The sequence below is a fragment of the Anabrus simplex genome, chromosome 6 (assembly GCF_040414725.1).
Source record: "Anabrus simplex isolate iqAnaSimp1 chromosome 6, ASM4041472v1, whole genome shotgun sequence".
Taxonomy (NCBI): Eukaryota; Metazoa; Arthropoda; class Insecta; order Orthoptera; family Tettigoniidae; genus Anabrus; species Anabrus simplex.
This window is the reverse complement of record NC_090270.1, coordinates 321,803,884-321,820,290: the sequence shown is the minus strand read 5'-3', so window position 1 is coordinate 321,820,290 and position 16,407 is coordinate 321,803,884. Positions and strand designations below refer to the sequence as shown.

The following is a 16,407-nucleotide window of genomic DNA, read 5'->3' as shown; positions in this document are numbered from 1 at the left end:
TGGACCTAATGGAAGATCGAACGAAGAGAAGAGGTAATTTGATGGAATACAGAGCGGTTCAAAATACAATTAGAAGGAAAATTAGAGAAGCCAAAGAGAAAGAGAAAACTGAATTATGTGCAGAAATAGAGTTTTATCAGAGTAGACATGGAGATTTTAATGTGCACTGGAAGGCCAGAGAGGCAAAAAAAATATCGCAAATCGAACTGTGCAAAGCTTGTAGATAGTAGTGGCAACCTCATAATCGACAAGGAAGAAAGAAAGATAAAATGGGAGAAATATCTGGAACAGTTATTCCAAGATGACATGAGGAGACAGGAATCAGAGATATCAGATACAACAGGACCAGATATCCTAGTAAGTGAAGTGGAAGCGGGCATACAACAAATGAAGGAAGGGAGAGCAGCTGGGCCAGATGGCATATAAGCAGTGAGGAAAAAATAAAAATGATCACAAAAATATTCAACGACATTTACTCATGAGGTAAAATCCTTCCAGAATGGTTAAAATAAGAATTTATTGCTTTACCTAAGAAATCAAATGCCAAAGAATATGGGGACTACCGTACCATCAGTTTAATGAGCCATCTGCTAAAATTATTTCTTAAAGTGATACACAAGCGGATATACAGTATTTGTGAAGAACAGATAGTGTCCAACCAGTTTGGGTTTTTGAAGGCAGTTGGCACTAGAAAAGCAATATTTAGTGTACAGGTACTGTTCCAAAGATGTAGGGATATCAACTGTAATGTATTTGCATGCCTCATTGATTATCAAAAGACGTTTGATCGTGTGAATCATGAACACCTGATAGACGTACTCAAGTAAACAGGAATTGATGTAAAAGATCTAAGAATAATAGCAAACTTATACTGGAACCAATCTGCAGTCATGAAAATAGATCAAGACCAATCTGAGCAAGTGAGAATACGCCGAGGGGTCAGGCAAGGATGTATAATATCACCGATACTCATCAACCTTTATTCTGAGCACGTATTCAAAGAAGTCCTGTTTGATGTGGAAGAAGGAATTTCAGTGAATCGTGTCAACACTCAACAATTTGCGCTACGCAGATGACACAATTGTCTTTGCAGATACGATGGAAGGGCTACAGAAGTTGATGAACAAAATTTCTGAAACAAGCAAGAGATATGGTCTGAACATCAACACTAATAAAACAAAATTGATGATCATCAGTAAGAAGAACATCCGAGGCGTGAATCAGTTCCTCAATGGAGCAAGCATAGAGAGAGCGTGTTTCACAGTATCCGTACCTGGGTACCATTATTAACGAAGCATGGGACAATTCGCAAGAAATAAAGTGTCGCATTGGAAAAGCGAGACGTGTTTTCAATTCAATGAGCTCAACCTTCAAGAATCACGACCTTACCATGGATACCAAAATGCGGCTCCTTAGGTGCCATGTGTTTTCAGTTCTCTTTTACGGTGTGGAAACATGGACCCTTACAAAAGCTACTGCTAGACTGGAAGCATTTGAAATCTGGCTATACAGAAGAATTTTGAGAATATCGTGGACTCAGAAAGTTACAAACGTTGAGGTTCTACGCCGAGCTAACAAGAGACCAGAGCTGATCAACACCATCAAGTGTCGTAAACTACAATATTTTGGACACATCATGAGGAATCAGAAGATATATGAGCTGCTTCAACTTATCCTGCAAGGGAAAATAGAAGGAAAAAGATATCCTAGGCGAAGAAGAATTTCCTGGCTCGACAACCTTAAAATCTGGTTCAACAAAACATCTGCAGAACTGTTCCGAATTTCAATGGATAAAGCCAGAATAGCCATGTTGATCGCCAACGTCCGAGGCGGACAGGCACGCTCAGAAGAAGAAGAAGAAGAAGAAGAAGAAGAAGAAGAAGAAGAAAATGGGAAACCACGGTAAACCACATTCAAGGCTGCCTACGACGGGATTTGACCCACTACCTCCCGAATACAAGTTCACAATAATGCGATCCTGGCCAATTCGGTTGGTCTTGTTAATATTCTTAAAGGGTGTTGGGAGCCGGAGTTGAAAGGATGGTTGGGTTATTGTATGCCGAGTGCAAGGAATTTGGAGATCTTTGACTTTTGTGGAATAGATTGACACAGAGAGCTTCCGTGGCTCAGATGGCAGCGCGTCGGCCTCTCACCGCCGGATACCGTGGTTCAAATCCCGGTCACTCCATGTGAGATTTGTGCTGGACAAAGCGGAGGCGGGACAGGTTTTCCTCCGGGTACTCCGGTTTTCCCTGCCATCTTTCATTCCAGCAACACTCTCCATTCTCATTTCATAGCATCTATCAGTCATTAATAAATCACTTTGGGAGTGGCGACCCCATTGTACTAATAGGCTATACATGATTCATTCATTATATCCCTGACCCGGTCAATGACTGGCAAACAGGTAGGTTTTCATTTTCAGATTGACACAGAAAGACAACTGTGGTACTAGCGTGGGAATGACCTTTTAAATTCCCGTGAAGAATCGTGCCATTTGCTGGTTACCTGATGTACAGCGGCGCCACAATTATCTCCCTCATACCTGCTGCAAAAGAGCCTCCGTTGCTCAGGCGGCAGCGTGCCGGCCTCTCACCGCAGGGTGCCGTGGTTCAAATTCCGGTCACTCCATGCGATTTATATGCTGCACAAAGCGGAGGCGGAACAGGTTCTCCTCTGGGTACTCCGGTTTTCCTTGTCATCTTTCATTCCAGCAACACTCTCTAATATCACTTTAGTTTATCTGTCAGTCATTAATTATTGCCCCTGAGGAGTGCGACAGGTTTCGGCAGCCGGCACATTTTCTATCCTCGCCGCTAGATGGGGCTTCATTCATTTCATTCCTGAGCCGGTGGAATGATTGAAAATAGGCTGAAAATTTTCATACTTGCTGCGAAAGCTGATATCCGACATGGGATATCTGCTCCCTCCAATGGCAGCGAAGATGGACACTGCTCTGTCTAACTGGCGTACTTTGGAAGTGGAGGCCGTTGTCCAAGGGAAGTTGAATAAACTTAAGAAAGAAGAAGCGCAGAGCAGTGGGATCAGAGATTTGTTAATTCTTTAAGGTCGCACTAATGCATGGCAATTTTCCGGCCACGCAAGGATGGGAAAAGGCTAGTATTGTGAAGGTAGTACCCGTGGCCTTACGTTGCCTGGTGTGAAAATGGAAAAACTATCTTCAGGGCTGCCGGCGGTGAAATTTGAACTCGCTATCTCCCGAATGTAAGATCACAGCTATATAACTCGAAACGTGTAGCCAACGCGCTACGTTCAGGGATTTCTGCGAAACGATAAAGAATATATAGTACTGTAATGTCATGGCCTTTAAACTAAACTCATGCCTCATTCCGAGGTGGTGCAGCTCTTTTCAGCCACACACCCAATGGAGGTGAGCTGCATGTACAATTTTTACCACATTCTTAAGTTTTTGACAGTACCGGGAATCGACATTGGACCCCCGAGCACTTAGCTATATTAACTATAAGTGTGAGCCAGTCAACAAGGCAATGCGATGTCGATAATGGACCGTTACGTAGAATCATGGTGAAGTGGCTGCATTTCTCTGGATTTCCAAGTATGGATAATACTATGAAAGCACTTACTTTCGATGAACACACCTCAAAAATCAATATTATTTTGAATAAAATTTGTTCTGCTTGTGAGTATGATACGAAAATTAGCCTTTCCAAGACTATTGATGTCGTTAGGTAAGAAATCCAAGAGAACTGAATGTCAGATTGGGGATACAAAGCTGGAACAGGGAGATCATTTCAAGTATTTACGATGTGTGTTCTCCCAGGATGGTAGCATAGTGAGATTGAATCAAGGTGCAGTAAAGCTAATGCAGTGAGCTCGCAGTTGCGATCAACAGTATTCTGTAAGAAGAAATCAGCTCGCGAACGAAACTCTCTTTACCTCGGTCTGTTTTCAGATCATCTTTGCTGTACGGGAGTAAAGCTGGGTGGACTCAGGATATCTTTTTCATAAGTTTGTAGTAACAGACATGAAAGTAGCGAGAATTATTGCTGGTAAAAACAGGTGGGAACAACGGCAGGAAGGTACTCCGAATGAGGAGATAAAGTATAAATTAGGAATGAACTCGATGAATGGAGCTGTACGCATAAACCGGCTTCGGTGGTGGGGTCATGTGAGGTAAATGGAGGAAGATAGGTTACTTGGACTCTGTTATGGAGGGAGACCAAGACGACTATGGTTAGACTCAGTTTTTAATGATTTAAAGATAAGAGGCACAGACTAAATAAGGCCACATCACTATTTGGAAATAGAGGATTGTGGCGGCGATGAGTAAATTCACAGAGGTTTTGTAGACTGAACTCTTACAGGCATTACGGTCTATAATGAAGATTTTTATATTGTGGCATGGTGAGCCGCTGCGTCCACCATGCCAGTGCACAACCACGGGAAGTAGTGCGAACTAGCCAAATCCAACAGCACGCTCATCACCAAGGAAGGCCCATCCTTTCCCTACTCCCGTCACCAGGAGGAGGGGAGCCGCACGCGGATTGGTCAGCGCCCTCCGCCGCTGCTATCTGGATCGTCCTGCTCGCCCATTGGAGGCCTCTGGCTTATGGAAGGATCCGGAAGGCGCACGGAGAGTATTCGCCTTCGGGAAGACCCTGGGAGGCATGTTCGTTCTGGAAGCATCCAGATGGCGTGGGCCCACGTATTTAGGTCAGGCGAGACTTACGGAGTGAGTTAGTTGGTGTAGTTCGGTTGGTGTGAGTTAGCGAAGAGTGCCGTCAGTGTGTAAGTGACAGTGTCAGTCTGTTGGAGCCGAGGACTCGTTTCTGTGTGCCTGTGAGTGTCTGGGACCAGCTGCTGGAAGAGGACGTAGCCTGTCCTGTGCAGTGTGGAGGACAACACTTGATACCGACATGGGGCTGTGAGTGGAGTTCTGCGGACCGAGTGGACAGCGGATACTATCCCTAGCTGTGGGACTGACGGGCGGACTGCGGACCGTGACAGCGCTAGTGTAAGTGATTGAAAACATTGTGTGTCATTGTAGATAAAACATGAGAAACTGTGTGAGAGAGAAAAGGAGAACGCGATCCGTGTGTGTGTGTAAATGTGTCGTTTTAGTGCTTAGTAAATCAAATTTTAGAAATAGGACGCTACCAGGTTCTGTCTTATTTATTTAGCCAGCCAACACGTAACAATATGTATGTTTATTCTGCTTTCCGCATAACTGGAGATTTCCTTGTCTGTGAAAGCTTACAAATATGGCGTAGGCTACATTTTCTTGAGTTATCTGCTGCTCTCAAGATTTCTCCTGCAGATTCCTAGTAAAATGATGTGAAGAATTTGAGAAATGAATAAATTATCTTACCTGCGCCATTGTTTCTACAGTGCTGCAGAGTCATCAGGCCAGTTCCTGATTGCTGCCGGAGTTTCATTTCCTTCTGCTGCTCTCGCCGGTATTTCCACACTCGATACTTCTTCAGCATCCGTCTCTTCGCCCGCCGCCACAAGTGCGCGACATACCTACACCAAAACACAGTTTTTTAAGCCAAATTTAACAACTTATTTGATAATCAACGAATAAAATACAAGAGTTCTTATTTGAGCGCTAAATGACGTCTGAGCACAAACTACAGTTAGGACAAAAGCCTGATTTTTTTGTGAAAAAACTAGATTTATATTATTTATTCATTCATTCATTCATTATCCAGTCCTTTGTATATCACTAAATAAGGAAATTATTTCAGTCACTCCCCTATTTTCTAAATCTCCCTCTTAGTTTCCATAAAAAAACTGGAAATTCCGTGGTTATGACCATGACATCAGAAGTTACGTAAACCTACCACCTTGTTTAACTTTCCCTTCACCCCTAAAAGTCATTTGAAAATGAGGATTTAAGGGCACAGTACTTTCCTGGTTATGAATACATTTCACGATACAGTTTAGAATTATAATTCGCTGAAACTTGAGCCGAACTGAGTGGCTCAAAATGTTAAGGCGCTGGCTTTCTGAGGCCAACTTGGCAGGTTCGATCCTGGTTCAGTCCGGTGATATTTTAAGGTGCTCAAGTACGTCATCCCTGTGTCTCTAGATTTACTGGCACGTAAATGAACTTCTGCGGGGAAAATTTCCGGCACCTCCGACAACCGTAGAAGTAGTTAGTGGGACGTAAAAACAATATAATTATTATTGTTGAAACTTGTTAGGAATATTATAAAAAACCCACGTGGAATTGAATTTTCTCTGAGTTTGCAAAATAGATTGAATTTTAATACGACTAAATATAATGTTTTTGGGTTTTACGTCGCACTAACTACTTTTACGGTTTTCGGAGGCATCTAGGTGCTGGAATGTGGTCCCACAAGAGTTCTTTTACGTGCCAGTAAATCTACCGATACGGCGCTACATATCTGAGCATCTTCAAATACCACCGGACTGAGCCAGGATCGAACCTACCAAGTTGGCGTCAGAAGACCAACGCCTCAACCGTCTGATCCGTTCAGTAAGACTTTTGACCTATATAATATGATTGTTACTTAATCTTTATTAATAAAGAATTAAACCAAAAAAATGTAAACACTTATTGAGGGGTGATATACAAATTATATTGCAATCAGAGCATGTTATATTTTAAAGATATAAACTATATTTCAACAAAGATTCATTTTAACCAAATGTATTTTAAAATGAGGGATTTAAAAAATAAAAATTGCAGTAAATTTCAGAACTCTGAGTTAGTATTGAATGTCGATGAGTGTCAACTCTGCCTCTAGGTGATAACACGGAAAGCCTTATGCCAGTCCCAAGCCTGGATAAATGAGAAGTTTTGAACGTCAGGCATTGTGACAATTCGGTTGGTAAAAGGATCTGTCACCTCTCACGCACTGGTCGAAATATATTATAATACATGTAATGCTAGGCCGTACCCTGCTACAGACGATGCGCATCTTCTTCGCCCGAATGATGTGAGAATTGTGGAAGAGTGAGCAAGAGAGCGATTTTAACTGTAGTGGAGACCGAGCACGAGGACGACTCAAGGGGAATTGGCTTTACACACTATCAGACGATATGGCCATGTTGGTGGGTTTACCATTCAGGACGCAATTGATCGTCAGAAATGGGAGTCAAGGTGCAAACAAGCAGACCTTACACTTTCATGGGATGTCTATGGGTGACTAAGCTCCACACAAATATTTGTTAAAATCTAATGATACCTGTGCCGGCCCCGCGGTGTAGGGGTAGCGTGCCTGCCTCTTAACCGGGGGTCCCGGGTTCGATTCCCGGACAGGACATGGATTTTTATCTGCATATGAGGGCTGGTTCGAGGTCCACTCAGTCTACGTGACTAAAATTGAGGAGCTATCTGACGGTGAGATGGCGGCCCCGACCTTGAAAGCCAAGAATAACGGCCGAGAGGATCCGTCGTTATGACCACACGACACCTCGTAATGTGCAGGCCTTCGGGCTGAGCAGCGGTCGCTTGGTAGGCCAAGGACCTCCGGGGCTCTTGCGCCATGGGGGGTGGGGGTAATCATACCTGTAAAATGACAACATTCTTTCATATTAAATAACGATCAACATTTTTATGTACTGGATATTCCCTTATTATTACATTATCAAGACATGAAAGAGAAATAACACATTCATGTGCTAAAATATGCGAACAAAATGATATATAATTATTAAGAGGTGAGATATTTCGACCCTTGAAGAAATCCTGTTTCAGTCCCTCCCGTTACAATCTCTCTCACCCGTCCTTGAGGAAAGAGATCACTGCCAGTAAAATTAGATCATTACAGGGCTATGATGAACAAAGGATAACTTCTGAATTCTCAAATATCCAAATCTCACAGGAAAATTTATCCAATCATCCGATAACGAGACAATGTTCTGCTTCATTGCAAATGAAATGAAATGAAATGTCGTATGGCTTTTAGTGCCGGGATATCCCAGGACGGGTTCGGCTCGCCAGGTGCAGGTCTTTCTATTTGACTCCCGTAGGCGACCTGCGCGTCGTGATGAGGATGAAATGATGACGAAGACAACACATACACCCTGCCCCCGTGCCATTGGAATTAACCAATTAAGGTTAAAATCCCCGACCCGGCTGGGAATCGAACCCGGGACCCTCTGAACCGAAGGCCAGTACGCTGACCGTTCAGCCAACGAGTCGGACATTGCAAATGAATTTGTTCGATAAGAAGTTTCTGCCTCTAATCAGAATGCTGGGAATCACATTTTCAGAATTCTTATATCCATTTGGTGCGTTTTTCAACAAAATAAGTGCAAAATTGTATGGATGAAAACCATAACGGTATAAGTAGCATTTTGGTCATTCAGAGAAAAAGGCATTTCAACATCTTCAACACTCATATAAAGCATGTTATTTGTAGTTATACCACCTATCACTAAAGCGCAGAATATTACCGCTATCACTTGCATCTCTTTGCTGGTGAAGGGATACATCCTCCAGGAGTTAAATCCTGCACTTAACTCGTTTTTAAAAAAATGTCACTTATACCGTTATGGTTTTCATCCATTCAATTTATCATCTAAGAGTGATAAATGCTAGGGAAACGGATTAGCCAGTAAGAAGTAGCTAGAATTTGTGTTGTTTCACAGTCGACTCTTCAGAGGTACAGGATGCTATTCTGGAAGTTGCGTTCAGGGTCGTAAGAGAGCGAGAGGTCAAACGCTTCAGTACAAGGCGAGCATTAGGCTACGCAAACGGTTTCTGACAGCACCTCCGGGGAGCAAGAATTGAGATAATTAATGAGCGTACTTTGAAATGAAATGACATATGGCTTTAATAGTCGGGAGTATCCGAGGACACCGTTCTGTGAAGAGTAGAATGAACGAATCAGAACAGGTATCCTGCAGACCAGCGCGAGACTCCCAGCAGGATAGACTTCGCAAGGCAGCACGTGGTTTAGAATGTAAAGGAATTCTGTTCACCGATGAATCAAGATTCGCTTTGCGATGACCAGATGCATGTATCAGAGTCTGGCGAAGGGAAGAGGAACGGTACACACCTCGCACTATTAAACGCTGGTGGAAGTTCAATCAATCAATCAATCAATCAATCAATCAATCAATCAATCAATCAATCAATCAATCAATCAATCAATCAATCAATCAATCAATCAATCAATCAATCAATCAATCAATCAATCAATCAATCAATCAATCAATCAATCAATCAATCAATCAATCAATCAATCAATCAATCAATCAATCAATCAATCAATCAATCAATCAATCAATCAATCAATCAATCAATCAATCAATCAATCAATCAATCAATCAATCAATCAATCAATCAATCAATCAATCAATCAATCAATCAATCAATCAATCAATCAATCAATCAATCAATCAATCAATCAATCAATCAATCAATCAATCAATCAATCAATCAATCAATCAATCAATCAATCAATCAATCAATCAATCAATCAATCAATCAATCAATCAATCAATCAATCAATCAATCAATCAATCAATCAATCAATCAATCAATCAATCAATCAATCAATCAATCAATCAATCAATCAATCAATCAATCAATCACAACTGATCTACATTTAGGGTAATCACCCAGGTGGCAGATTCTCTATCTGTTGTTTACCTAGTATTTTCTTAAATAATTGCGAAGAATTTGGAAATTTATTGAACATCTCCCTTGCAAATTATTCCTCTCCCTATGAACGAAAATTTGCCCCAATTTGTCCTCTTGAATTCCAACTTTACCTTCATGTTGTGATCTTTTCTACTTTCAAAGATACCACTCTCACTTATTCGTCAACTAATGTCACTCCACACCATCTATCCAGTGACAGATCGGAACATACCACTTAGTCGAGCAACTCGTCTCCTTTCTTCCGAGTCTTCCCAGTCCAACTTTGCAACATTTTCGTAAAGCAACTCTTTTGTCGGAAATCACCCAGAACAAATCTAGCTGCTTTTCTTTGGATTTTTTCCAGTTTTCGAGTCAAGTAATTCTGATGAGGTTTGTACACACTGGAACCATACTCTAGGTGGGTCTTACCAGAGACTTGTATGCCCTCCCCTTTACATCTTGACTACAACCTCTAAATACCCCCGTAACCATGTGCAGATATCTGTATCATTTATTTACAATCCCGTTTATGTGATTACCCCTATGAAGATATTTCCGTATATTAACACGCTATGTGGAAGAGATCTGGTCACCTTCAGCAGAAACAGTGTCACTGGCGACAGTTAGATCAGACTTGCTCTGGCAGAGAATGTGCTTCATATCGCCTATGAAGTCTTGGGAAAGGTACTCTTCTCATTTATAATAACGCACGGCCTCACAAGGCCAGAGTGATGGAACAGCATCTGTGGACTATCGTAGTGACGAAATTTCCAGTGTTAATAACATTCGAAAAATAACTCGCAGAGAGGAGAAAGATACTGTCTTGTGATCGGACAAATTTGCCGGTGAGCGTTTCTCACTTGTTAAATTGTCTAACGTAAGAGCTGTTCCACTTACTACCGATTTCTACGCTCGATTTAGTAGAGAGTGAAGAGTCTTATCTCAACTTCTGCAGGACCTGGGAATGCCATTATGACGAGATACAGTTTAGCACTTGTGAAATAATTTCCTTTCTCTTCGATGAACAACATTATTCTGAGAGAAGTCTGCCACAAATCAAATTCTCGAACTCGTTTGTTGGTCGACGTCCTTGTGAATAAGGGGAGTTTACTTTTAACAGGAATTATCGACTTACGTAAGAGCTATTTGTAACTTAGCTCTATTTGAGGGGAAAATTATAGTTTTATATGATCCTTAATATCGTGATATAATAATAATAATAATAATAATAATAATAATAATAATAATAATAATAATAATAATAATAATAATAATAATAATAATAATGCTATAGTGGATTGCTTTGCCTTTGCAAATGATATGGCATTGTTACATGAGAAGGAAGAAGACGCCAAGTTGGCACTGGCAAATCTAGCCGAGACTGCAGCAAAGGTTGGTCTAAAAATAGCCTACAACAACACGAAGGTACTGAATACGAAGACCAATTGGAACGTAAAAGGCCAAGTGGTAGAGAGAGCCGACAGCTTCCGGTACCTAGGTGAGAAAATCACGGGTAAAGTACAAAGCAAACAAAAGTACCACAGAGAGAACTCAACTGCTGCTGAAACTACGATATGCAGCCATGACTACATATGGAAAGAAGAACCTCTCGAGGAACGCCAAACTGCGACACTACATGAAAACCATCAGCAATGCTGCATTATATGCAACTGAGACGCTGGTATTGGCCAAGAGAGCATGCATACAATTGGCGAAGGAGGAAAGAAGAATCTTGAGACATATATGGGGCACCAAAAAGCAAGGTGAAATCTGGGTACACAGATCAAGGCAGGAACTATATGAGAGTATAGAACCAATCTCGAGTGTGATAAGAAAGAGAAGGTTAGGATTTTTTGGACATCTCATGAGGGTTGATGACGGTAGGCTGACGAAGAAGATGTGGAATGCAACCTGCTTAACTAGAAATAAGTGGATGAAGAAAGTCAGAGAAGATTTGGGAGACGTTTGGCATAAAGGGAAAATATCCACTGATGACAGCACAGGATAGGTCAAAATACAGAAAACTCGTGGGAGGTCACAGATGGACGGACACCAGGATCCAGACTCAGATCACGGAAGCAGAGAGAATGAAGATGTATTGGGAAGAAAGAAGACGTGCCCAACAAGTCACTCGTGATCCTCAGGGGTCGTAACGAATCGAATATTATAATAATAATTGTTACGGAGATATCCGTGGTAGGTAGAGGTGAAAGAAGGTGCGGGTGTGAATGGGTTTCAAGCTACGAAATTAACGTGCAATGTAAAATTAATTTAAAATTTAACTAGGTTATATTTTCTTTTCAAAAACGAGAGATAAAAATCATAACAGGTACAGAGTAGCAAAAATGTAGGGACAATATTACTGGATTCGGGCTCAGTGCCCTTACTTCATAACTCTTGGGCAATCAGCCCCGCCTTACTCCAAAAAATAGTTTTAGCCAAGGGGCAGAAAACCCCATTCATGCCCAGGAGCACTGGCTCCAAACATTACACATAAAGCCTGCACGAGGCATACAGAAACAAATTTCAAAGAGCGATCCGCTCTCAAAATTGTAAGCCTATCACAAGGCCACACCAAACTCTACCTTCAAGCTGTCCTTCTAAGGACGTATTCACAGGGGTAAAATACCCAACCTACGGAGGTCTATTACATGAAAAGAAGGTTGATTACATGACCTCTAAAATAACAATTTGAGAGGAGGCGATCTTGCACTCCTAATACACTTTGTTTTTAAAACCTAATCTGGCTCTGGGCCGCTAACGCAAGGGCTAATCCCATACTACAGAGGTGACTTAGAGAAGAACGCTTTACATTACATAAACGAAGAATAGTTTGAGAAAATAAGTTCACCTCAAAACAAATGTGAGTGGGAGCTCGAGAGGGTTAGCACTCTCTATCCCAATATGTAGCTTTACAAGAAAAGATGAAAAGAGTAATTACATTTTAGGAAAAGGTTACATGATGGAAATGCTTCGAACCCGCCGCGAGTGTTAAACTGCCGACCTAGCAAGAAAAGAAGTTATTAATAGGCCATTACCTGGTGTTGAACGGCTGAAGAAGAAAGAGGCGCTTCCCGCCTCCTGCTATGTACTTAATACACTGAAAGATGGAACAGAAGTGGCCCGGAGACCCTAAAATCAGCAGTTTATATACTCTCGCGGAAGTTTCTAGGCGTTAGGGGAAAGAAAACACCCGCCCACAATGTTTTTATTGGATAGGATCCCACAATCGATTCAAGTTGGGGGAAGATACATCTGATTGGATAGAAATTAATTTAAGAAATTCGGGATTGGCTACATGCAAAACAAGGGGAAAGAGAGGGGTATACAGCCAACATAAACAATGGCAGAAAGAAATTTAACAAAGAACAAACATTTGAAATAAAAATTTCTTCAACAAAATAGTTCTTTGACTCCGCACTAGGTTGCACTATTGTTGATCTTCAGTAGTGTCCTCTAGAAGAGAAAGTTCACACTTCTTACTTCAAGCGAAACAAAAACACATCAAAAGTGACACAGTTCAAAAACTCAAAATTTTCCACGTGGTGACATCTTCTGAGAAAGTAGAGAATTAATAGAATAGATAAAGTTCAACCTTCCTCCAGAAGAGGAGTTTCAACTGGCGCAACTTTTAAATAAATGGTGTAGAGGTGTACCGCCCGGTACAGACCTCCCCCCCCAAAAGTTCCTCCAGGGGTTACACATGAAATCAGTTTGAAACAAAGTCCAAGTAATGATGTTGATACGAAGATAGATAGCAGAAGCATTTACAAGATTTCTTAATTCAGTTTCAAAATGTTGTTGTTGCAGGTGAATGAAAGTCTTTATGTTTGTAGAATTTGAATTTCTGAAGATAAACTTTTAATACTTAAAGGTGAAGAAAAATTTTGCAATGTCCACCAAATATTGTTGTGGAATTCCGAAGTGTAGTTATTGCTTATGGTGACTGTCCATGTAGTTGATGTAGATTGAGTCGGATGGCCAGACCGGCCGTTGCGGCTTGCGTCCAACGGAGGCCGCTCGGACCCCTCAAGTACCCTGAGATACCGCTCGCCCGCACTATGAGGGGAGCAGAGGTGTTGAAGAACGCCGCGCCCGCGGTGAACAGATACAGGCTGCGGGCATGTAGCAGGTCGTGCGCCGCACGTCAGCCTTGGCCGGGAGGAGAGCTCCGGCTCGCCGTGCACCTGTCGTCCTCGCTGGAGAGGAGGGGGCCCATCCCCCTCCCCAGTCGCTGCACGGCGCTGCGCGGCTGCGGGGGCGCTGAAACATTAAAGCTAGGCGGCAGAATTGTGTTGGACTATCATCTTCTTTGAGGGTACAGGCTTGTGGAGAGGTTGAGGGGCCAGCGGCGTGTAGATATCCATGGCATTTACTATTATGAAGCCACAGTGTAAGGTGGAGCAGGAGACGGGAGCGTGGTAATGGCCGTGGCAAGAACAGGATGGCAGTTTAACGGATCGGGGTGGGTTTTACAAAAGGCTTACATCTAAAACCAAAATATTACAGAAGGGGCAGAATGCCTTAAAAGTGAAACTCAAAAAAAATATAACCTTCATATCCTTTCAAAATAATATGAAGCAAGTTAACACAAAATTACACCGGTTTCACCTGGGACAGGTGAACTCTAAATATCCTCTCGGTGGCTGGATTACTTAGCAATAAGGTAACCGGCGTAAGAAAATCGAGAATGATACAAGGCCCATGAAATCTGGGGGCAAGCTTGCCCGCGGGAACAAAATTCTTGACCATCACCTGGTCACCTACCTTCAAAGGGGAGGGTCTCCGTCCACGATCATACTTTTCCCTAACCTTTTCATGAGATACCATAAGATTGGCTTTAGCCTTCTTCCAAAGATCTTTGATATTATCCGGATCTATTGTCTCGGGTAGAATGTCACTCAGAGACCAGAGGTTAGAGAGCGGCGTGTTGGGAACAAACTTGAACATCAAGGAAGCTGGAGTGAACTTATGAGATTCATGAACCGCCGAATTCAAAGCAAAAGCTAACCAATGCAGGGACGTGTCCCACCTGGAAGGATCTTCATGATGATAGGCGATAAGTGCGGACCTGAGATTACGATTAACCCGTTCAGCCAGAGATGGTTGAGGGTAATAAGCAGAAGTGGTTACATGAGAGATGGACAAGTCAAAACAGAATTTACGAAAAAGATTTGATGTGAACGCCTTAGCATTATCAGATACAATATATTGGCACGGACCAAAAGAAGCAAAAATAGAATTTAGACAGGTAATGGTGGACTGAGCGGTAGCCAGCTTAGTCGGAAATAACCAAGAGAATCTAGTAAAGCCATCTACGCACACAAGGATGAACTTGTTAGCATTACCCTTTGACTGGGGGAAGGGTCCTACATAATCGATATACAGGCGTTCCATGGGGCGCGACGCTTGATGCGAAGACAAAAGGCCTACCTTGGTGGACATGGTGGGTTTACTAAGCAAACAAGATTTACAAGCTTTTACAAGTTCACGGATTTCACCGTCCATACCTTTCCAAATGAACATTTCACGAATTTTTTCACGGGTTTTAAAGATTCCAAGATGCCCTCCTAATGGGGTCTCATGATAATACTTGAAGATCATAGGCACAAGAACCGCTGGCACGACAACCTTCATCATCTTATCATGCCTCGATGGGCAACATAAAACACCATTCCTCAGAACATAAGGGACGACATGTTCCCCAGAAGAAAGGGTTTCCATTATCGGACCCAGCGTCGGATCTTCACGTTGGTATTTCTCGATATCCCTAAAGAGCATGGGAGCATCTGTTAGGATGGCATTAACCTCAGATAGTATGGACTCGGAAGGTGATGAACTGTCGACCGGTTCATGGGTCTCGACCTCGTTTGAAAACATACGGCTGAGTCCATCAGCCACAACATTTTCGGTACCTTTGATATGCCTGACATCGAATTGGAAGGCGGAAATACGGATGGCCCAACGGGCTATACGACCAGTACGACGCGGCCTACCTAAGACCCAGCTTAAGGCTTGATTATCTGTCTCCAAGTCGAATTTGACATGTTCCAGATAGAGACGGAACTTTCCTAAGGGAAATAAAACTGCCAAACCTTCAAGCTCATATATGGAGTACTTTGCTTCTTGAGCCGAGAGAGTCCTAGATGCATAGGCGATGGGGCGCCTCCCTAGTTCAGTCTCTTGAAGAAGGACTGCAGCTACCGCCGACGACGACGCGTCGGTTTGGACGATGAATTTCTTCGAGAAATCCGGCATAGCAAGTACAGGGGCATTACAGAGAGCTAATTTAAGGTCTTCAAAAGCGGCTTGTTGAGACGGTCCCCACTCGAATTTGATGCCTTTCCTACGAAGAAGGTTTAAGGGCGCCGCTCTATTAGCGAAGTTAGGAATAAACTTCCTGAAGAAATTCACCATACCAATGAATCTAGCGATACCTTTGATGTCCTTAGGAGGTTTAAAATCACGGATGGCCTGTGTTCTAGAATGATCGACAGCTACACCATCAGGTGACACAATATGCCCTAGGAATGACATAGAGGGCTTAGCAAAGGCAACCTTGGACAACTTAACAGTTAACCCAGCCTTACGAAGGCGATTGAGAACTTCTCGCAGATGATCTAGATGTTCTTCAAAGGTTTCGGAAAATACGACGACATCATCCAAGTAGTGATATAAGTACTCAAATTTGATGTCAGAAAAGACCCTATCTAGTAGCCTAGTGAGCACAGCTGCCCCCGTGGGGAGCCCGAAAGGCACGCGGTTGTATTCGTATAAGTTCCAGTCCGTGGCAAACGCTGTAAGAT

At 42.5% G+C, this 16,407-nt stretch overlaps 1 protein-coding gene across 1 annotated transcript in view; it reads right to left on the bottom strand.

Moving 5' to 3' along the window:
- Ca-alpha1T (Ca[2+]-channel protein alpha[[1]] subunit T) overlaps nucleotides 1–16,407 on the bottom strand; it is a 614,336-nt gene that overhangs the window by 327,450 nt on the left and 270,479 nt on the right. The window contains exon 8 of the mRNA XM_068228299.1: nucleotides 5,351–5,505. Within this exon, the coding sequence (XP_068084400.1) occupies nucleotides 5,351–5,505 (155 nt within the window). The remainder of the gene's footprint in view (nucleotides 1–5,350; nucleotides 5,506–16,407) is intronic.